Consider the following 23,890-nt stretch of genomic DNA (forward strand, 5'->3'; position numbering starts at 1 on the left):
GTTTTTTTTCATAGAGCAATAAGAAAGTACTACAAGAAATTAAAATTTTTGAATACATAATTACTCATCCATACTATTAATAAAGACATGCAGTGAAATATATTAAATTTAACATTATTAAATAAAGATCATTAAAATTTTATTTCTGTCGCACTAAAACGATTTATTATCCCCCTGATTAACTATCAAACTGCGCACATCAAATCTTCATTTTGTAAATAGAACGGAGGTTAATTCAATTTTTTATCAACAGAAAATTTTTTAATGAATTATGATTATATTAGCTTGAGAAAGAACACGCCACGAAAATCAAAGTGGAGCTGATACATTGGTTTTTTGTCATGATTTTGATTAAATTTGTGGTGTTTTTCTTGCTTCAAAGAGGTATGCCTTCTTCTTCTTCTTCTTCTTCTTCTGCCATGTAAGTTATCTTCCATTTTCTTGTGATTTTCAGAACTTGTTGCTACTCCTGGATTCACAAGCGTACCTGACAGGATAATATATGTTAGCGCTGGTGATAAAGCTGTAATGAAATGGACATTTGAAACTGACCAAACATTCTTGCGTGCACGTTGGGGACTTTTTAATAAAGCAGAGAACAGAATAATTGTTGTGTATATTTCAAAAAAGGAACAAAAAGACGTGGAACTGTATGATAACAGAATTAAATATCAAAACGGCGCAATGATAGTGGAGCAGGCTTCTTTGAGTGATAGTGGGTGGTATCGATGTGAATTAGATTATCAAGAAGTCGCAGCACCAATTGTTAATGATACACAACTTATTGTGACAGGTGTGGTAGATATCTAAAAGTTTCTTTTTACATTCAGGTACAACAAATGGCTGACATTATGTTGGTCTTTTAACAGCTCTGATCACCTCTATCCTGCTCTAGTTTTCACAACAGCAATGACAGTAATACAAACAAAGAATAAAATCAATTTATTAAAACCGAAGCTTTTCGTACTTCTATCAGATATCTTTATCATTGAGGAAATTTCAGCGATACATCGAGGTCTTTCTTAATGTTTTCACTTGTTTGAAATTACAATGAAGTTAGCTTTACAGTGTAATCATTTTTACAGTATAGCATTTATAAGAAAGCAAATAAGATTACAGAGCTGTTGTGAAGCTGTCAGATTACAGTTACAGTTAAGTTAGTTGTGTCACATTTTACAGCTGCCAAAATATTTCTCCTATACCTATAGATACGCTTCTTGCTTCAGTGCACAGTGCGGTAGCAGTGTAGGGAGCTGACAGCTTGGTCCCCTGTTGTTGCTTTTGTGCTTAATATAAAAGAGACTGACGATGCGTTTTTACCCCATCCCCGGGATAAACCTATGCCATGCCGACCCATCCCCCCCAAAAATAATAAAACCAAATCAGGGGTCACCTACAGCCCTGACTGAGCAAGATCTGTAACCCTTTCGAAATTAATCAATTTGCAAGACATCTAAGTGATCTGAAAATAATCCCTAAGAAGCTCTTGAGTATTTAGGCTTTGTCAGTGTGTTGATCGAAACAAGTTTGGGTTTTATCAGAGAGTGCAATAAACTAGGTATTTTCAAAAAAAACAACAAAGAAACAAACAAATGGTTTATTTTAAATTATTAAGCTGTGGCATTTAGCCACCGAAATATCAGCTTCTGATTAGGTAAAAAAAAAAAAAAATATATAGCTATATATAAAAATGTTAAATTGCAATTTACTTTTTTTAGATTTGAATGAGATTGCAAGCAATGCAACTCAATTTGAAGTAGTTGAAAATTCAACACTCACTCTTCATCTAAATGTAACTGGATCACCCAAACCTGTCATTAACTGGTACTTCAATGGTGCTCCACTGCGAGAAAAACATGAATCTTCGGTGATTGAACACCCTTCCTCAATCTATCAGCTAATACTACGAATCAACATTACATCACACGTAAATAACTTTGGTTATTATCAACCTCGAATTGAGTTTCCAGGAGCAACTTCAAAACAACTGCAAAAATTTGAAGTAAAAGTAAGATGTAAGTTACAATATTGATTATACCGAAGTAGTCTGAAAGTAACTGATGGAGAATTACTTATCGTGGTTTAGTCAACTAAAAGTTAAAAATGTCAACAACATCTGACATGACTTGATTACTTTGTGTTTAGAAATATGACCAATTATAATCGTTTTTTTTTAAACACAAAAGTTTACTTTAACCTTTTTCAATTCTGTTTACATCAGAAGTTTTTTACCGTTCTATCATATTGTTGTGCAACTATTGAGATAGAAAACCTTTGACAACACATGTTGTGCAACAGCTCTTGTGACATTTTGTTGTACAACATGTGTTTCCAATGAAGTCGTAAAATTAACCTTTGTACAACAGTTGCTGAACACTTAATGGAAACCGACTTTTGCATAGAACTATTCAGCAGATGAAGCGGATTGACTGTACCTTACATTTTGTGTGCTGTTTTCAGCTTGATAGCTCACGTTCTTGTATAACAACGCATAGAAGTTTTTGAGTTGTAAAGCGATGAAATCAAATGTTCCTGTGTGACTTGCGTACAGATATCATCAAAATTCAAGTGATGGTTCTCTTTTTCATTGTTCCCCTAACTAAGTGGATTTTTCCACGGGCCTTGTTGACAGGCTTAAAGTAAGCGTTCATGTCAATTCTTTCTTGGCGTAAATAATCTTTTTTTCAAGTAACTTAGCGTAAAAAAACTTGAAAACTTTTTTACAGACATGCCCTCCTCTGCCAACTTTACTGTTAACAACACACTTAAAGACAATCATACGATCAAATCGGGAGAGCAGGTAATAATAAAATGTGCAGTGTTATCATACCCAGCATCAAATTACGTAATTAGAAAAAATGGAAGCTTAATTCTAAATGACACGACTGGTCAACATATCATTAAGTATATGACGTTTCATGATGAAGGTTGGTACACATGCTTTGCAAGGAATGGAATTGGAGAGGGTATAACAACACGTCTATATCTTACGTACGGAGGTAATAAAATATTGAGACTTCTTTTCTCCCTTTATTTTTGCATTTGTTGTTTTTTGTATTATTTGAACCTATTGTTATCACACACGCATCACTGAAAATACGGCTGAAATCCTTTATTTTTAACTTTTTTTAAACTTTTTTAAGCTCTGTTGTAACATCAATTCGTGATGATTGATAACGTGTAGCAAATATTTGTTAAATATATATTAAACCTCTTGCATAACACTGTTTAGATTTGTCTTCCTCACACAATAATTGTATAAACATGTTAATTCCATTTTCAGTGCTGCCACGTTTCTTGAACAGTAACAGATCCTCAGATATACCATCTGGTGAAAACATGAAGCTAGTCTTTAATATTACATCGAAACCTCGACCAGAAATTACCTTTCAATTTAACGGAAAGTCATTACATCGTGAGTTTGAAAGAAATGACGAAGAATCAGTCATGTTTTATACAGTCACTCTTATCGTGAAGAATGCACTTCCAGAGGACCATGGTATTTTTACTTGTCATGCTGTAAATGAAATTGGAGAAGCAGTATCCTTCTTTAATTTGAATGTTTTATGTAAGTTTGTTATCGATTAATTCTGTGGATCTACTTTAAAATATGTTAAGCTTCTATTTCTACTACAAAAAACAAGCGTGCAGAGACTGTAGAGTGCATTAAAATCTTTGAGTTAAGCAAATGAAAACAGCTTAACCTTCATTCTTAAGATGTATAAAGTCCTAGAAATGCCCGTGTTTTTTTTATTTTTGTAATAAAACCACCAGCATTTTTGCTGCAGGTATAGCATGCACTATACCTGCAGCAAAAATGCTTTTGCTGACACAGCTTTCTCAGGGACCTAACGGACAATCTGTCAAGCTGTAACATGCTTACTGGAGACATTTAATAGGTAGTCACCATCGGTATTTGAAAAGCGTTATTATTTCGTATTTTAAAAACCATGAAAATGAAGTAAAATTATTCACTTTACCTCTTGAGCTTGTTTTATCAAACTGAGATTTTGTAAGAACAGACAAACCCGTAGACCCTATTTCTATAAACATAAATTTAACCGATGTCAATTTTTCTCGAATTCATGTTGTCTTTCAAGAGCTAATATATATAGCAGGCATGGGCAGCTAAAGTTGTAATTCACGTGTTTATGATAGATAATTTAGAAGGAAAAAGTTCTCGTTATCCTAAAAGAAATTTCGCAAGAAATAATTTTCAAGAGTGTCGCAAATATTACAGCGAATTCTCAATAATTTTCGCGGAAACTACTTTTCGCTAAATTGGCAAAATCAGCGAAATCTGTTAGGACTTAGAAGTTTCGCTAATTATGCGAAATTATGACGTCATGACTTACCATGGAAACATGTAATTGCTGTTAAGCATAATTTTGTAACATTTTAAAATTTATGTAAGAGTTTCATAACGCCTATATAAATGGCTAGACACATATTTGAAGCAAAATACCTCAGTAAAACTGGTAAATTCAATAACCTACACAAAGCTAGTTCATGATTTCATGCATAATCAGCGGAATTTGAAGTCTAATATCTTAACAGTCGAAATCTGCCAAAACTACACACGAATTACCAGCTCTTTCATATAAAATGAAATACCTTGTTTATTTCACGGAAGGTAAGGTTTTAGGTAAAATGTGTTTCATTGTAACCTTCAATTACTAGATACTCTTCAATTTCCTGCCAATGGTAAGCCAAAGAATTTAACTGGAATTCTCACCAACAACATCACAATACCTTGCGAAGCCATCATAAATCCTGGTGATGTTCTGTACACGTGGTTATTTAACAATAAAACAATATCCTCTCATATCAACAAGAATTATGGCAATCTAACGTTACAAAGTTTGAAGCACACTCATCAGGGATTTTATACATGCGTAGCAAGCAGTAGGGATAATGTAATTGAGGCTTCGAGCTACTTGAATATTATAGGTATGGTTTTCTCAAGTGATTTTCTCAAATAAAAAAAATGTTTTCGAGAATCATTATGATATTAAAGCCTTCAACCAATTAAGAAGATGACTTATTGTGACTATTTAAATATACATTTTTATTTTGTTGATAGAAGTAACCAAGCAAATAGCCAGCTAGTAAAAGTTTCTTAAATTCTAAGACCCAATTCCATAAAAAGTTTTTTAATTTAACTAGAAGACCTCCTTTATCTATATTATAATACCCGTATACGTCTGTCCGTCTGTCACGCAAAATGGTACCTTAGCTGCGAAAGTAGCGAGACGCACGCAGTACGGTATAAAAAGGACGGGCGAACCTGTGGATTTTTCCACGGGCTAACGACTAGTTATATCTAAAATGATTAGGAAAGTTTCTTAATTTTTTTGACTACGACCACCGTATGTCCTCTTATAAGAAACCCCCTTAAATACTACATCCACTTCTAATTGTAGTCTTCTAATTGTACTTTTCAAGCTTTGGTCAAATTAGTAGTAGAGCCGTTTTATATTAGAAACCTTTGACGCTAATGACTTGTAGCGTCATTGACTTAGGAGTAGGGTTAGGAAAATACAATTTTAACTCAATAAAGCTGTTATGCCTACAATACGATAAACATGCGTCCGAGCCCTCTAAAAAATAAAATTTCTGACGACACATAGTCAGAAGAATAGATTTTTTTGTTTATCAATTACATAGTTTTGTTAAAATATGTTGTAAATCTAAGACTAATTGAAATAAACATTTTCATATCTAGTGTCACCAAACATCACTTATATATCTAAAGACACAATACTTAGTACGGATAATATTGGAGATTTTAAGTGTGAAGCCAGCGGCTCGCCACCGCCGCAAATATTGTGGAGAAGAAATGACTCAAACTTGGTCATTCACGAAGGAGAAAGATTGACTTTTTTCCCAGCAGAAACAGATTTGGGAAAAATATATTTTGAATGTGAAGCAACTAGCATCGCTGGATCTCAAAAGAAAACCATTCTGGTTGATGTGATAGGTATTGTAACAAATTCGATCAATATTTGTAAGCAGTAAATAATTTTCCGAGCACCAAGCGTCATTTTCACCTTTTTATTGATGTCAATGCTGTGTAGTTTTATAAGTAAAGTCACGTGTTTATTTCCCTTTTTGGATGATTGGAAAGAACAGTGACAAAGAATTAAAGTTCATTCTTTTTATTCTTTTTAGCACCAACTAAAGATTCACGTAAGTTTTTTTATTTATTCCGTCAGTTCTAACGCAGAGCTTTTTATATACGCGTATTTTTATCGAAGCACGCGGTATGAAAACATTTCGTTTCTTAAGGAGCAGATGACACTTCGACAACAAAACTAACAAAATTATATTAACATTAGGATCTAAAGCTTTTTTAGAAAAGCGAAACATTTGGATTTAAATTTTTGGAGTGGAGTGGATTGGTTGGGCACCAACTCTATATGTTTATTATCCATAACTTTTGTTCTATATGACATATCAGGCTGGAAAGATTTTTAATTTCTTGCTTACGTAAAAAGTCTTGTTCTTCTTAAGTGAAAAAAGTGAGATTTTTACATTTTGGAATGAATACAAAAAGAAAAACAAAAAACACTTTCTCACTTTGTGATTTTTCAGAAACATCTCTTCTGACGAAGTTTCACTTGTCCTGTTAGGTAAATATAACTTAAAATAACGAAAAAACTCAGAACAATTGAATGAAGTCCTTCTTTGGAAAATGATAACGCCAGCAAAAATAATGACGTCATCATTGGATTGTACTATCGTTACTGTTCCAAGTTTAATATTCACACCATTAGTCCCTTTCAAATTTACCAACCTGACCTGAAAACAAGACCAAAAATGCCCCTTAACATAGGAAAAGAAAGATTTACGCCATTCACTGTAGCTTGTTTGCACGTTGTGAAAGGTATCATAATTCTTAGCAATTAGCTTTACTCGATCAAGTATAGTAAATCAAAGAAAATAATGTTTAAACTGTGTAAGACGTTTTTACAGTGTACATAAACGTTCACACAAGCGATGGAATATAGTTTTGTATTTGTTTATTGTAATGAAACCATGTCTAAAAAGTTGAGGTGAAAAAATTGAATCAAAAAGAGAAAATGATGTATTTAAATAACACACGAATTTATAATTTAAAATATTCAGTTGCCTATAAATTTTTTATATACATTCATATATATGTTTTCCTTTTTTTTAAATCGATGAAAAATTAACCAGGATCGAATTTTTCTCAGTTAAAAACAGAGAACATGAAAGGAAAGTTGACCATATTTTGAAAACATGACCCTGCGTTGCACAGTTTTGCAAGAATGGTGAATGATAGCAAAGTTGGAAACTACAACGAAATAAGTATTTCTAAAATTTCATAACTTAACATTTTTTCATTTGTATTTTTTTTAAATGAGTCATCGAGTTGTGATATGATGGCGGAGAGGACTCGATGGAAAAATTTATTTGTATGCTTTTTGTATTAATTATCGTTGCTATTGTAGTTGGACTAGGTAAGATAGACTGATCGAAAAAACTTTTTCAAAAATAATCATTTCTATATAATTTTTTTTTTATAAAAGATATTAAAGAATTGTAACCAACAAAAGATATTTACAAACGTTATTAAGCGGTGGCATTAAAGGAACAACGATTTTTTACAGAAGAACCTATTTTTACAGAAGAACCTATTTTGACACAACCAACAGCTCAGCAATTTCTAACGTAGTGTAATTCACCATGTAAATTATGTTCTAAGGACGAAATTGAAACTTACGTTGTACGCATTGAGAAGAAATTAGATTTGTTGCTTTTTCAACAGATTTTGTTTCTCATACTTCAGACACACTAGGAAAGTTTGTTTATGATGTTAAATGTGATCAAGATTAATTGTGGAGATGAAAATTTGTTTAAAATTAAAATTTCTACTGAATACTAAGCTATTTGATGCAAATGAATAGAAATTGAAAAGAAATTAGAAGCTTTTAATTTTAGACGCTGATCAAGTCTGATATTTTTAAGACTTGAATTTTTTGTAATCTGAAATTGTTAGTGCAGCAAATAAATATGGCACTTGATTTTTTCATTCATTTTTTATCTTTCATCAAAATAGCTTCTACACACTTTGTGCGTAGTAGCATAACATAATTTCGCACTTTTTCTATCAGACCAGACTCGATAGTTTCCAAATAGCTTCAATTACTGTGACGTCGATGCATGAAAGACGAAAAAAGTATTGCTGTTACGCATATGATTGTTTAATTATAAAAATGTTGTTGTTTTTTTATTTGTCGCCCTAAACTCCTAAAGAATCTATACAAATTTAGTAAATTTAAGCCCAATCAATCTATACAAATTTGTCCAACCCTAAATTTTTTCTCTCTAAATGTATAAAACAACGACTAAAGCTCATAGTAGGCTGCCATCACAAGTCTCACATTTAAGAAGTACAAATTTTGATCACATTGTAATTAGACTACAAAAACTGGACCTGCAGTGCTGCATCCTGAAAATAAAAAAAAACAACAAAAAGTTGACAGTAGCTATAATAGCGATTAAAAGGAAAGTATATATGCGACAAAATACGCATAATATGATCAACTTTTTCTCACACACAATAATTTAGTGAATGTCGTCTATGATAATATACACACACACCAGCACTCTCTTTTCCTGATAACATCTACATTTTTGCTGTGCATGGTTTTTATAGCTACTGATGATAAAGCGGGTTGGCTGATACCACTTCTGATTGGAATTTCTCTGCTGTTGTTGTTAATTTTGTTTGCTTTCTTTATCAGACGAAAATTAAAAGGGTAGGTTTGTTTTCATTGCAGTAGTCACTTGTATACATACATGCCCATGTTATTAGGACATTTTGGCCGGTTTCTCTCATGTTAACGTCATCCGGTATTTGTAATTAATCTAAAAATAAATGTTTTTTATTAATAATTATCCACTCTGTCTCGTTAAAATGTCTTGTTAAAATGTCCGATTGTTAAAATTTCTAAGTACCATAAACAAAAGTTTTAGTCCATGTTTAAATAAAGTATATTTTTAGATATCTAAAAAAAATTACGTTACCTTCTTTCTTTTAAACCAATATTTTTTCTCTATATATTCAGACAAAAGAAGGACACAGAAAGCGTTACAAAGTCAGAAGAAACTGAGATCTTCTCTGATCGATCAGAAAGAAGAGAGACAACAAATCAACGAGACAAGTTAACGCTAAACCCTATGTTTCAAGACGGGGAAAACCACATACAAGCTATGTACCCTGTTTATCTACCAAGAGAAATCGAGTCAAGCAACATGCAAATACTAAGCGTGCAACGATTTCAAGGGGAGCCAGCTCCGTGGCCAGGTTCTGAAGGTAAGGATGTCTTTTGATAATTTATTTCTGATGCTTAAATAAAATATAAGAAGAATAAAGTAAAGTCTGTGAGGTATTATCTGTTTAAACTTATAAAGTTTCTTCTTATCTTTTCTTTTAACGTCCAAACTATTTTATACATCCATATACATTTTTAATCGAATGAAAGAAATTTGTAATTTATAGACCTTTCTTCTTATTGACGATATCATGTGGCCACTCCACCCCTCATTGACTACGCCCCTGGTATGTTTGGAATGGTTATCTAGAGATGGTTCACCTTTGCTTTTCTTAAACAAAACACAACAACAAGATTGTGATCTTAAAATATTAAATTGAATAAAAACTCAGTTTACCAGAATTTCTACGTGAAAAAATGTCTTTAGAGCATGTCCAACCTTCCAAATTGCTAGAAAATAGCGAGAAAGACAAAACAGCAATGCATATTTTCAATTTATGGATGTTGATCCACTGCTTTATTTACAGTAAAACTTTTTAAAATATCGAAAGCTGAAAATCAATAATGGTAAGGAAGAGAAAACAATTTGAGGGATGTTTACACTCAAATATTTGGAGGTCGAGTGATTTGAAGCGCCACGGGAGAATGTTGAGTTATATTCCGTATAAATGTTAAAAATGCATCCTCTTTACTTGTTTCTCCCAATATTAAACGCAATCGCTTGATCAAAGTTTTTGTGGGAGGCCGTTTCAGGACTTACTTTTAAGGTCTATATTTGATAAAGAGTAAAGAAGTTTAGATCTTACGTAGAGATCATTAAGATTTTGTTTTGAGATTCGACTGCTTGATTTAATTTTTATCCTTTCTTTTATGTTTTTCATGTTTCAGGAACGCGAAAGGAAGAGATGACAGTTGAAATGCTGTTTGGTGACGAAGAAGAGAAGTATGACCGACAGAAGAGTTTACTCATCACAAAATCGTTTCTAAATGAAGGATTTAAGAACGAGGAAATTAAATCGAACGGCAGAGTGGTGGAAGGTGAATACAAACAAGAACTGGAAGAAATAGATTTTGAAATTGAAAATGAAAACGATATTGATGAAGATGTTGATCAATATGTTGATGATTTGTTTGATTTTCGCTGATAGCTCATTGGTCAATTGTTCAATGTAATTGCATGTGATTGGCTGATTCATAAGAAATACAGAAAACAAGCAGATATACAACAATCCACTAAACATTTTGTCCAAACACGTGAAACAAAACTCTATTCAGCTCATAGTAATTCTTCAAAATCTACGAGAATTGGTAGGTGGAAGAAGCGAATGATTTAACAGAAGAATGATTTGGAGCGAAAAAAACTATGTAAATATAAGAAGCCGCGTTGTGACGTAAAAATTCCGAAACATAACAATAGTTCGAAATCTTTTTTGAGTAGTAACACAACTCTCCATAAACCATACTAAGGAAACACACACTGACACACTGACACCAACCTCGTTCCTGGACCTCGAGAGCGAAATTTTAAAATTTTAAGAACACGTGCAATTAAGTTCTTACGCTATAAAGATTTTATGTTACAAAATCTGAGAGATTTCATGGTGCACTGTGAGTTTCATGAGCGGCTGAAAATCAAGAAATCAGGCCGGAAAAGCAGTTTAACAAAGCTTGTTTTGAATTTACTGGCATTCCAAGAACTGATAAAAAAAGAGAAAATGAAATAACATTAAATAAGACTGTTACCTTTAAACACAAGTTACAGAATCTAGTTATCTTCTGTCACCGCCACGATGTGATCCTCTATGCGATCTTAAAAAATCCAAGTGTGGTTAATGTAATATTACGTAGGGATAGGCGGGACCCACCATGACATCACTTAGATTTTGTAACCAAAAACCTGAAGTTTATTAAACGCAGCAGCAGCAACAATAAAATTCTAAAATCTCTTGTTACGTAATCTTTTAAGATTACATAGCTCACTTCATGTCCGATCGACCTTCATACCCTGATTAAGGACAATTTTTTTCAAAGCTGTCTATGGACATGCTCATCAAAAAATGTTTCTGCATATTTAAGCGAACAGATTCAGTTATATGCATATTATAAAATAGCTGGCATGTTTTTTTCCTACTTCAGTTGCTACATTTCAAATATTTGCAACTGTGGCATCCTTTTTAAATGGGTGAGATGATGCAGCTGATCGAATGGAATGTTCCTTCAAATTAGAGACAACAATACCTACTGTCTGAAGAACCGACTTAAGCCACCTCCCTATGGTACTAGGGGTAACTGCGTTGAGCGATTTTCTAAAACTAAAAAATAAGAGGGTATGCGAATCGTCTCTACGCCACAAATTACGCCACAAATTTGATCTCTCCAAATAAAATGTCAACGTTTCAATAGGGAAAGAAATGAACCTAAAGCTACGAATTCAGCAAATTCTGGCTTTGAAACCTTTTTTCTGTTTTTTTTGCTAGTTGAAAAACAAACTTTCCTTCTGTCTTAAACATAAACCTGATATCCAACAGATGAAGTTCTAAAGCTCTGCTTTTAGAAGATAAAGCAAGGTGTATTACATCACAATGCGAGGTCCAGTGAAGTTTCAATCCTCTCCCACTTTTAGGAGGTAGCTCAACGCAGATTTAACATCCCAGATCACACAGAATCTTGGCCTAGCAGGTCTAAGGTTATCTATTCTATTTATTTTCATAAGCATGCAATAAAGTTTAGATTTTATATTACAAAATCTGTGAGATTTTATCGTTTATTAACCCTGCTAGTAAAGTACAAACATCGGGGTGTTGTCCTACTGGTATACTATCAACTAAATTATGGTATGCCGCTGACGCTGACCGGTGACTATATCAATAATTTAGTCCATTATGTAAAAGCTTACTTAAAAAATACAATTTACAGAAGCTTCCATGAGATCTATTTCTCTTTGCTCGCACCACAGTACCTATTATTTCCAAGGCGACGCGTACTGCTTGCAACACGATGTTTGTAGCGCTTGCAAATATTCCTCGTGTTTTGAGTCCAGATATTAAAAAACGCCACTAATTTAAGTTCCTCCGACTTGAGTGGAGGGTGACTTTCGCCCCTCTAATTTCGAAACAAATTTTGTCTCCTTCGTAGAAGTAGTGGGTGTGATATGACCATATCAAGTAAAATTGGGGTACCATGTCTGACCTGACCAACTGGTGCTATGAGTATTGTCCTTTGAAGTCCTTCTTCCTTAACCTCTTTGAGGACTCTGCCTATTAGACGAAATGGTGTAAATAGGTTGGGGGAAAACTTGTTTCATTTCTGATACAGACAGTTTGTTGCTGGACAATCTCGTTCGGATGCCAGAGACATGTATGTTTGTAATTTTTTCATGGACCTTGAAGCAAAAAAGTCCAGATTTGCTTTTCCTAAGTGAAAATATATCCTTTGAAAAATTTGATTGAAAAGTTCCTATTTGCTTGAGTTGGGTCAAGACCGGTTTTTCCACTCCACAGTTTTGTTCATATGACTGGGGATCCTCGTTGCAGTGATTTTGTTTTCCTGTAGGTATTACCAGATTGTTTTGGATATTTGTGTCATTTTCAGAATTTTTATCAAGTAAAAAAGAGCTGTCATATTGTTCAGGTAAATATGTAAACATGACACTTTCGTCTGCTTTGTGAACATTTTGATTGCTAGGTTTGCTGCAAACAACGCCAATTCGTTATGTGGTATGTGTTTTTCTCCACTAACGTTCAAGTTTTACCTGTTAAGGTTCCATCCGCTAAAGCTGCAGCCCTCGTGGGATGGTGCATCTGAGAAAATTTCCATATGAGGGTACCCAAGTTTACCGGTTTCCCTTTCAGCAGTTTGAGATTGTTTCAACACACACCATCTGACCTCCTTTGATAGTGGAATCTTCACCCAGTAGCTTTATCACAGATTTTTATCATGTCCTATTGGATGTTCCTCAGCTGCAAAGATGCTACGGACATTGCTGATTGCATAGCATACAGTTTCCCTATTAGGCAGGCTATATTCCGAACAGGATGAGTTTCCTTGACCAAGACTTCCTGCAGAAGACGTTATAATTTCTGAATCTTTCCTTTTGGTGGGGAGATACCAAGAGGAAATTTTGCCTGTTTATTTTTATGCTTGAAAATTCCTTTATTTGAGTTGGTTTTGACACAGATTTCTTCCAATTTATTGTGAAGCCTAGTTAAGTTAAAAGAAAAATCACTGAATCCATGGTCTGACTTGCTTCTTTCCTTCCTATTAACGATAGATCGTCTAAGTAAGCAATAATTATGATAATTAACTGCCGCAATATGGTGAGAGGGACTTTTATTAGTTTTGTAAACATTCTGGGACTCTGATCTATCCCAAATGCTAACACCAACTTTTCGTAGAGTTTTTGAAACCGCAGGTATTTCTAAGATAAATAGTGAACTGAAATGTGACAGTAGGCGTCTTTCAGGTCTATTTTTACCATAAAGTCCCCTTTTTGTAGATAGTCCACTACATGTTTCATGCTCTCCACTTTGAAATGGATATATGGTATATGTTTGCACGTTATTCACGTACATGTCGTGCCAGGGAGTATTCCAGAGAGACCTTCCGGCAGTCACCTGTATGGACACTTCTGTATGCAGGTGGCTGGTTAGACTTTGTTTTTTGCTAGCCTTGGAAACCAATTTAACAAGCTGGGGTGAATCCGTTGAAGCTTCTGTGCACACAAGGATGGAGGGAAATAGAACTAACTTTCCCCCTCTTTTTCGTGAACTTAGTGGCAAGACTCATTTGACCCGCTTCTGCATGTTGGTAGCTTAAATCGCTTCCACGGGAGGAGCCTCAATTTTGTGTCCATTTCGTCGCTTAGTAGAAAATAACTTATCAGAACATTCCTGTGCCTTACTAAGTGCTTTCAATTTCTTCCGAATTTTTCTCAGCAAACAGCAAACTTTTCTCCTTATCCATGAGCATTATATGATCCCTAATTTCTTTCTATGCTGATTTAAAATCGGATATTGCTGTCAGTATCGATAAGCAGCATTTGTACGATACTCCATTGATGGCTCTTTCTATTTTGTCATACAACTTGTTGGTACAACATATATATCCTTTCAAAAATTAATGGTTATATCTCTTAATAATGTGACGTGGAAAAAAATAATGGGACTAAGCAGTTTTTTCATCATTATCCAAATATGGACAAAACTGTCAAACGATCAATGCCCTGCACCCGGTAGACTTCAAAGTCGCTACTTTTGCACACACGTAGGCCAGGAAGACAACGTTGAAAAGTTGCTAGACATATTTTTAGCACGCCCGCACATCGAAATAATTCACGTCGCGGACCACGAAAGTCCCGAAATTTGCAAATAATGGCCATGCTGACGTCAGCAACAATTAGCATATTTTAAGAATTTGGACTTGACCAAATAACCTAAGAAGTCCTAAGTCCAATCTTAACATTGGCAATTTTAAAATGTTTGAATCTAATATAGAACAAGAGCCTTATAGCGCGAACACGGTTGCAATTTCCCAAACAAAGATGGCGGAGTAAGTGTCCTCGAATTGAGTTATCACACGTGGAAAAAAAAAGAGAAAAGCTTTCAAAAATTAAAAAAAATTTTTCATTTAGGGGCTGATTACACGGAGAATGCTGAAAAATGTTTTGCTACTACATGGAGATTGAGCACATGCGCATGGTTGTTTTCAACCCCGGTTAAAAATGATTTTGCGATTATATGGCATTTCCCGCCGAAGCGAAAATCCTAGCCCGGTTAGTTAGCTCTACCCAAGTTGAAATTTTAGCCAGGGCTTAAATTCTCCATGTAATCAGCCCCTTAGTTAGGAATTTGACATACGGCAGACTTTCTCCCGCTGATTGTTTTACCATAAAACCTAGCCTTAACCCACTAACATACGGGGAGTGACCCAGCGTTGAACACTCTGTGGGGGCTTAATAAGAGCCGTAAACTGTGCCATACGGTCAGATGGAGCGCTTTATTACAGGTATACAGTATGTCGCAAATCAAGTGAAGCGCATGCACCATTTTAGTGTTGCGAATATAACATATTTTTCAAAAAATAAATTTCCCGCAACAATAGGGAAAATAAAAGTAGGGTTTACAGACCGTTGTTAACCTGTCATAACAAAAACAATTGGTCAATATTATTTTATTTTGCGGAATGAGTTTTTGTGAAAGTTAAGAAATTAATTGTGATTTCGGGCTGAGCGCTTAGTATAGTTAGACCGTGTATATGGATAATACCTTTTTAAAAAAAACTTTCTCGCAGACACAGGACTGAGCGGTTAGTATCCGTACAGGCGTGATTCCCGAGAAAATTAAAAAATTATTGTCACAGTGGGCTGACCTTAGTACAGGTAAAACGTGTTGCACATGCCATAGGCGTAACAGCCTTTACCAAAAAAGCAGACTGGGCTAAGCACTTAGTACAGTTAAACAGAGCTGAACAGGTGTATAGAGTTGTAATACCATTTTCCAAAAAAACTTCATTGCAACTTCGGTTTAAATAAAAACAAAGGGAACATCCTGTCGTTACCTGTCCAGCTAAAACAATTTATTTGCAAGAAAAAGTTTTCAGGAAAATAAGAAAGGATGTAGCTAGCTACCTAGCTAACTGCATATTTAGCATAAGAATTATTGCTTAAGAATATTGCAGTAGCCAAACTGTATTTTTTTACTCTCAGTTTTTAGCCAAAGATAGGAGCTAGCTGAATGGCTACAGTATCAACATAAAAAATAATGTTGGATAGGATAAGAAGCTCTTTATACCAAACAGATTAGTAATAAGGCTCTAGCAAGCTAGCCTAAAAAATCTTCGTTCCTAGCCAAAAATCCTAAAACTGGTGCGTTTAACATCTGTACGTAACGAAAAACGTGACAATATATTTATCTTAACATTTTAGAACATACAAAAAACAAATATTACAAAAATAAAAAGGTTATATAAGACAAAAAGGTGAAAGACCTACAAACAACTGTGTTTTTTGTGTGTGTTTATTTTGTGATCTGACTCACGCACTTTAAATTCCATAATACACATAGAAAACGTAAATGCGTAAGTTAGACCAATGATTCAGCATGTAGCCTCGACCCCGTTAAAGGCTTAAACACAGGTTATATTCCCATTTCGCGCGTCGTAGTTGCCCGATGATTTTATACACAATTCCACCGCGTTGCAACCGTGAAATAGCCTACGTAATTACTTGTGGTAGCGAATTTTGTCCACGATTGTAGTCCGCATCAAGTTTATTTCACGTAGCTCACAGATAGTATATGTATTGAACTCTCAACAACATAACAGAGCGGGTGGACGCAATGCATCATCTTACTTGCTTTCATTTATTTATTTCTTTATGTTTTTATATCTCTTGTTCTGTTAAAGCGACATTTACGACAAAAAAATCGCCAAAAATGTTGACCACACCGAACAAGACAAGCATTATGGACTTTTTAGATGTCATACACGTCAACCAGTTCATTAGTATTACGGCAGCTTTTTTTACAGAAGTCGCGACGCCTAAAAACTAAAATCACAACAGCCATATAAATTCAGATAACAACTTGAACAGTTACGACACGAAATTCCCACAACAAACTTACGAAATCCACAAAAAATTTAAAATCCAAAGTCTTTAGGCTTAAGTGAGAAATTAGCTTTATCAGCATCTTACAGGCAAGGGAAAACCGCTCGCGTAAACTATAGTTCGGTTTCCACTGAATACAAACAAAACATTCTTTTGTTATATTTTTTTAAAGAAATGTCTCAATAGACTAAGGGACATAAAAACGAAGTTAGGTAATTTAATATTTTGTTTTGAAGTGTTGTAACGTAGTAACGATGGCCAATAATTTTTCTACAATAAGGACTTAAAAATGAATAGATACTAAAATCGCACATGAAAACTAATCCTGGGAACAAATTTGTGCCTTTCACACAAAACAGGTCGTGGGGTTGAGGTTGGGCTATCAGCGTGATGACAACAATAAAAATTTTAAAATTAGCAGACAGCTTAAACGACTTGAAACTATAAAAAGATAAAGTTGTTTTTAATTGTCTGCATTGTTCTTATATATGTATTATATATATATGTATGTATATATGTATATATATATGCATTGTTCTTCGTGTTATTTTCTTAGAAAAAACACAATGTAGGTTTAATCTGAATTAAAAATAGGTTTGATAAAAAATACGCTTTGGTTTCATGTAAGCTCTCTTTACACAGTATAAAAATTTGTTCACTTGTATTATACGCGTTTTGTAAATTCATTTTTAGAAATCTGTGTCAGGTTTCTGCTAGCGTGAATAGTTGCAGAAGAAATAGCTGGATAAAGAAAGGAGAAGAGAAAATTGAAAGCGCTTTTATTGCGAGGGTGATTTTCATAGCATAATAAACAAACTCAGGCTTATTTAAGACACTGTGCACCCCTGAGGCTTGTTCAAGAACAGGGGCAGAAACCTTTCGGGCAGGAAGTTTTGCGAGGTTAAAAATCGTAAAATTTTATATTATAGATAAAATCGTTTGCGAATTGTACTTTTGGGACAAATTTCGCGTAAAGAACTTTCGCGAAAATCAAAAATCACTTCATTTGGAAGGGAAAATCTGTAGAGAATGTTAAAAATTATTTTTTCTTCTTCGTCTTTTCTTTTATTATTGCTCTTAGTATTAGTATTAAAAATCTTCATTTATTATTGTCAACCCCATTCCCAGGGCTTTTTGTCTCTTTTTTGACAATGGGCGGCTTGACGAACAAACGCCAGAAAGTTTTAATTTGCCCTGGGAAGGAGGTTGCTATTATTGTTTTAAAGAATCGAGATATCCGACGTTCGAAGCACTAATAAAAAATGAAAACATTAAATGTTATTGTAGCTGATGATGAAAGAAGAAATAAGTTAGAACTTTCAGATTTCCTCATTTTGTGTCTGGGAAAATATCCATGACTTCGCCTGAAAAAACCTTTGCGTTTCGCTGATTTTATAAAAAACCCTCGATTATTTTAAAAATCTGGGTGTAAAGTTCTTAGAACAGAATGACAAAAATGTGATTCAGTGCCAAGACTTTATCTTATTGTATGTGCGTCGAAACTGAAAGAAGGATAGACATTTTAACAATGTAATAATTAAAATGTACAATTCATGAGGATTTTCCCTGCTGATATCTACTTATTTCTATATTGTGACATTCTCGAACCCAGTCCTCTTTGAGAAAAATCTAGGTTTTAATCTTAGGAAACTCTGGGGACGAGAATGATGTTATGAATTTTATTTATCTTTTTAAGGCCCCTTTTACACTTGTATGTGTTTTTTTAAAATGAAACTAAACATCCCAGCGCAAGTCATTTATTTCTTGTAAATTCTAAAGTTGTGTTTCAAGTTTATGTGTAATGTAGATGATTGGTACTGCACGCTGGAAACATATCGTGTAATATTTTGATGAATATCTAAATACTCACCTTAAAGTGTATGGTACTATAGTTCAACAAAAATCAAAACATCTTAAAAGTTTGTATTTATGTGCTGAAACTTGTCGAAAGAAGAAAATGCTGGGAGTGTAAGTAATATGGTATTTTTACTTCACTACATGTTATATTTTTCATATCATATGTTTTATTTACCGTTCATGTAACTTTACTTTAGTTAAAAGATTTGGATTTTACAATTTTTTAATAAGATTTGTATTTTTTGCCTTTTGTAGAGAAAGCATGATTTTTACTGTTGGTTGTTTACATAATCTTGATAGGCTCGCGCATGCGTATGTCAAAAAAAACGGTTGTTTTAAGCTATTCTTTTTAAGAGCAGGTTTAGCTCATTTCAGCAGAAGGTAGTTTTTTAAGTTGGATTTCTTTTATCGCAGCGGCTTGTTGTTTACATTTTCTACGTCTATGCATGCGCACATATCCATTGTTTTCAACGAAAGATTAAACCATAATGGCGCATTTAAAAGAAACAAAAATAAGTGCGATTAAAAATGCTTTTTGAGTTGATTACCTTAAATTAATTAAATCAATTGTGTCATTAATTCCAAAACCTACGTTGATCAACCTCGTTCCAGGACTCCATTAAAGGTACTAATGCTTATGAAAAACACATGTTATAAACAATTTCAATTTTCTTTTTTTAAACATTTCTCAAAATTTAGGTTGCTTGTTGCAGCTTTAAATTTCTGTGAAAATATTGCATCGTGTGTTAAGAAATTTGTCATTTACTCAACAGATCTGATATCAGGACACACACTGCTAAAACTTTTATGCGCTTGAATACCAGTGAAAAAAAATCTTATTTTTTAAGATGTTATTAGGCATTAAACAGATTACTTGCATTCCTTCTAACTGTGTTTATGTCAGAAGGTGAAGCTTTCATTTATTAAATCATTTTCGAAATTATAACTTGATTATGGAAATAATACCTTCTTAAAATTTTATCAAAAAATAATTTTGAACGAATTTTAATTCAGAAAAACAGACTACAAAATTCACGATTTTTTAATGTTTTCAATAAGACCAGCGTAAAAATTCTTTCAACAAAAGAGCCTCATCCTAGTATTTCCTTTTTTGTCCCAACTACAAACGTCTGCCAGTTATATACTACAACGACACACAGAATCAACTTTTGACAATGTTCCCTAGATTGTCTCAAAACGGGTCGGGTTCAAGTGTTGATACATGTAACTCGTGCCTTTAACGGTTTTTCCTAAAATTGAGAAACACAAAGACACGTCACTTCTGGACTGCTGCTGGAGATTGTCATAAGATAGACCAAGCTTAACTATTGAGACATGACTTTTAAACCTTAATTTTTTCACAGAATGGTCTGGTTCCAATGGATATATGAAACACTTATTACATGTGTTAAGCTTTTTATACTTCCTAAACTGCAAAATAAAAGTATAAAAATTTTCTGAAACCTAGATAAATATCCTATTGGATATTTTAATTTAGTTATTAAATTATAAACTACAAAGATTTAAAAAATTATCAAACACCTTTTTTAAGTTGCCAACTCTTGAGCCTGAAAGGTAAAAAACGTTTGAAGCCTAACGTGGGAAAATCACACTATTCAATTCTGTTCTACTTGAGTACTAAAACAGTTCTTTTTAACGGCTAGTCACTTGAATATCTTATAAGCCGTCATTGGATTGATAATGATGCGTCAATCATTGTCTTATATACGACTCACATACTGATCTTAGAACGTCCAGAAGGGACAACTAACTTATGTCATACAGACGACCACCCCACTTATTAAGACCATTCCATCCCCTTTGGTCTGTTAGAGTTTGAAAGGTATTTAACCACATCGTAGTCTCTTCTATTAAACATTTAATTCAAATGTGTATGGTTGTAATTTCTGATGAAACAGCATACTTATTTAACATAGCAAAAATAGAACCTCTTGTGGGCTTTTGCAAGAGTGAAAATTCGCTAGCATAATCGTTGTTGTAAGTATACTCTTTTGGTAATGGAGAAGAATGAAAAAAGTTTTTTGCCAAGTAATTACCACAGTTTCATTGGAAAATAATTTTTTTTTAAATTGATGTCTCATCAGGATGAATGAAGCATTTGTATTTGACAAAAGTTTAGAATTTACAGCAGAAATTATTATTTTTTTGCACAGTTCAAATTTTGCTTATTAAGTAATAAATCTAGATTCAAAAGTGCAGAATAACAAAGGAATATTTATTTGATGTAAGTTACATCCTCCGTGAAGTAGAAAACAACAAACGATTTTTTGTTTAGATATTTGTAAACACACGTTAATCAAATGCTTTGGATAATTTGCACGTTGTTATGGAGTTTCTCCATACGTCAATGTAAGTGATTTTATTTACGTTGAATATTCTGTACTCCTTTTATCGATATTAACATTGATATACACAACTTATTTTACAAGCAACATCAGGCTGGATTCCTTCAAAAAACGCAGCAATATGTAAGCGAGACCGAAACCTGTAGTGGATAAATAAAATAAGAAAAACAAACACAGTAGAAAGATTGATATGTACAAGTTTTACTGACAGTTAGCTCCCTTAAAAAATTTGTAGGTTTCACTTCTAATGTAAGTGCCAAACAACAAACGTGACTCCTAAATAGGTAGTCAACAGCAACGAATCAGCAACAGTCAATGTTGGAAAAGAGAGAAACTTCGGTAACGTTGAAACTCGAACTTTGTGTTGTTTTGCAAGGAAAGTTGAAACTTTAAACTCTGCAACCTTTGCTTTTTCATCCTAAGGTATCATGTCTGATCAACAAAATGGTTAAAATATTGATAAAGCGGAAGAAAACAACCAAATTTTGCCTTGTTTTTTTCCCGCCAACAGTTATGCTGAGTGGAGTTTTTAACTTTGGGCGGAAATTCACTCTGCCCATCTTTGGTGTGCAAATAAAATTTTAAATTGAGTTTCTTTGAAGTTGCTTTCTAAACAAGATCAATTATAGCTGTCATCTTAATTCTTATCCTATGATAGCTGTACGGTGTTTGTAAACCCGGCATTTTAAAGAAGTGACGAGATCATTTCTATTGCGAGTGTGAGTTGGTTATTCTGTTGACCAACACCCAAAAATTAGTAAAGAACTTTAAGCTTGAAAAAGTAAAATAATTCTGTCTCCTTTTAGAGATTTATTGCTTATTTATTTTTTTAAAACTCAGTAAACCTTTTCTACCCATGAAATCCATGCCCTTGAGCTACAACTGATTTTGAACATAAATTCTCATTGAAGATAAAATCAATAACGAAGCTGAAATGTTTGTTCCGATAATTTTAAGAAAAGGATGAGTGAAAAGATTATTGTTTTTCGTGCAATATTATAGGCACATGTGGTACTATATCATGCACAAAACGAAAAATTAGCGAAAGTGTGAATCATAATATATCTTTGACATGGAAAGTCATACCCTCAGCAGGCGAAAAGATACACGAAATTTCGATCTATGTCTTACCAGAGGGTGACACTGTTTATCCTGAAAAGAAATATAATTCCAGCATATCTGTGCAAGTTAAGTTGCCATACGTGTATCTGAACTTCACCAAGCTACAATACGCAAGCCCTCATACCTACCAACTCCATGTTGGGTTCTCTCGCAACAGCACGGATATGAAGTCGCATCTTGATAAATCAACTGAACTTTCCAATGTACTAGGTTGGTATTGCGAAGTTTTTATGGGTTTGGGATGCTTTGTTTACTCTATAACCTATTTAAATGTTTATAAAACTGGTGTTATTATGTGAATACAATTTTTGTGGCTGATTAGCAAGCTGTACAACAGGCGTATTAACAACCCCATCATACTTTAGGGGTAGAAAGGTTTCGCGAAAAAAACGCAAAATTTAGGTCAGAAATTTTCGCGAGAGATATGACTTTTCCAAATTTTGTTTTCGCTATTAAAGAAAAAAGTCGCAAATTTTTGATGCATTTTCAGATTTTTAGTTTCTTATTAAAGAAAAAAAGTTAAAAATCGTGAAAATGCATTGTATGCAGCCATTGTTCATTGTGTGCAACTTTTGTTCAGCTCCGTGTTACCACGAATTAAAGAAAGACAAAAAGGTGGTTCGAAAAAAACTAAAAAACAAAATCGAAGACCTCCTAACACCTGTTGTATTTGGAGTGATCTCTATTTTAATTGTCTTCGTTCTTGCAACCTACTTGTATAAAGGTAAGATCAACTTTTTTCGAGCATCATTTTCTTTCTTTGCAAAAAAAAAAAAAAAACGTTTTTGAGCATCGTCAAACTAAATTTCAATTGTGTAATTTTTGTTGAAATATTTATTTGTGAAAATGTCTAATTTTTTCAAGGAAAATTATTAAAAAAAATTAAACTTCCATTGAAACATCATTATTATTATTGTGTTGTGATACGGTTTGTTTTGATCTTATTTTAGTTTTAAAGAATCAACGATTGATACCATCACCTCTGCAGGAGTACTCTTCTCTCACCCTCAATAGTAATATGCAGCCAAATACTCAATATGCGGAGCTTAACCCGCGACCACTCCCGCCACTACCAACACCAATAAGCCCCTATGCTGAAGCTACAATTGTCGATGACGGCTGGAGTCAATACGAAGTGTCACCAGTAGATGTTTATGGACATGAAACTAGGCTGAATCATCATTATACAGAGGTTAATAATCATTTGAGACGTCTGTTTTCGAACGGTAATGAAGTGGCAATATAAATATTTATAGTTATTATATATAACTAGTCGTTAACCCGTGAAACAATCCACGGGAATTAGCTGACGTAATTATATTTCGCGCATCTGTTAATTAAAATATTTCGCGCATCTGTTATGAAATTACTCTGCGGTAGTCATGGTCCCTGGAAATATACACAGAAGCAGTGTAAACTACACTTTTTTATTTTTTATGGTATAGTTTATCGGAATTAGTGTTACGGCGCTTTCTCGTAAAATTCATATATTTAACAATAATTTGTGCATTTTTACGGCCTGAGTTTGATGTAAAAAAGAGGCAAATAGCTTTTGAAAAACTAAATTTGACATTTTCTTACACTTTTTATTCAGTTTTGAAAAACAATAAGTTTCAGCAAAAAAATAAGCACATCCAGGT

General features: G+C 33.7%; 2 protein-coding genes across 2 annotated transcripts; both read left to right on the top strand.

Annotated features, from left to right (window-relative positions):
- The first annotated feature begins 256 nt into the window (after window positions 1–256).
- On the top strand, window positions 257–10,754 carry LOC130636800 (hemicentin-1-like). Its single transcript, XM_057446646.1, has 11 exons — window positions 257–384; window positions 455–793; window positions 1,719–2,015; window positions 2,727–2,999; window positions 3,284–3,568; window positions 4,681–4,950; window positions 5,726–5,980; window positions 6,172–6,189; window positions 8,684–8,786; window positions 9,096–9,343; window positions 10,191–10,754. The coding sequence occupies exons 1-11, from the start codon at window positions 342–344 to the stop codon at window positions 10,445–10,447; spliced, it is 2,388 nt and encodes a 795-aa protein (XP_057302629.1). The 5' UTR covers window positions 257–341; the 3' UTR covers window positions 10,448–10,754.
- Window positions 10,755–18,641: 7,887 nt separating this feature from the next.
- Window positions 18,642–23,667, top strand: LOC130636801 (uncharacterized). Its single transcript, XM_057446647.1, has 5 exons — window positions 18,642–18,873; window positions 21,059–21,132; window positions 22,131–22,460; window positions 22,831–22,974; window positions 23,201–23,667. Exons 2-5 carry the CDS (start codon window positions 21,084–21,086, stop codon window positions 23,494–23,496), a joined length of 819 nt encoding a protein of 272 aa, XP_057302630.1. The 5' UTR covers window positions 18,642–18,873; window positions 21,059–21,083; the 3' UTR covers window positions 23,497–23,667.
- The last annotated feature ends 223 nt before the right edge of the window (window positions 23,668–23,890 follow it).

Source organism: Hydractinia symbiolongicarpus, chromosome 3 (assembly GCF_029227915.1).
Source record: "Hydractinia symbiolongicarpus strain clone_291-10 chromosome 3, HSymV2.1, whole genome shotgun sequence".
Taxonomy (NCBI): Eukaryota; Metazoa; Cnidaria; class Hydrozoa; order Anthoathecata; family Hydractiniidae; genus Hydractinia; species Hydractinia symbiolongicarpus.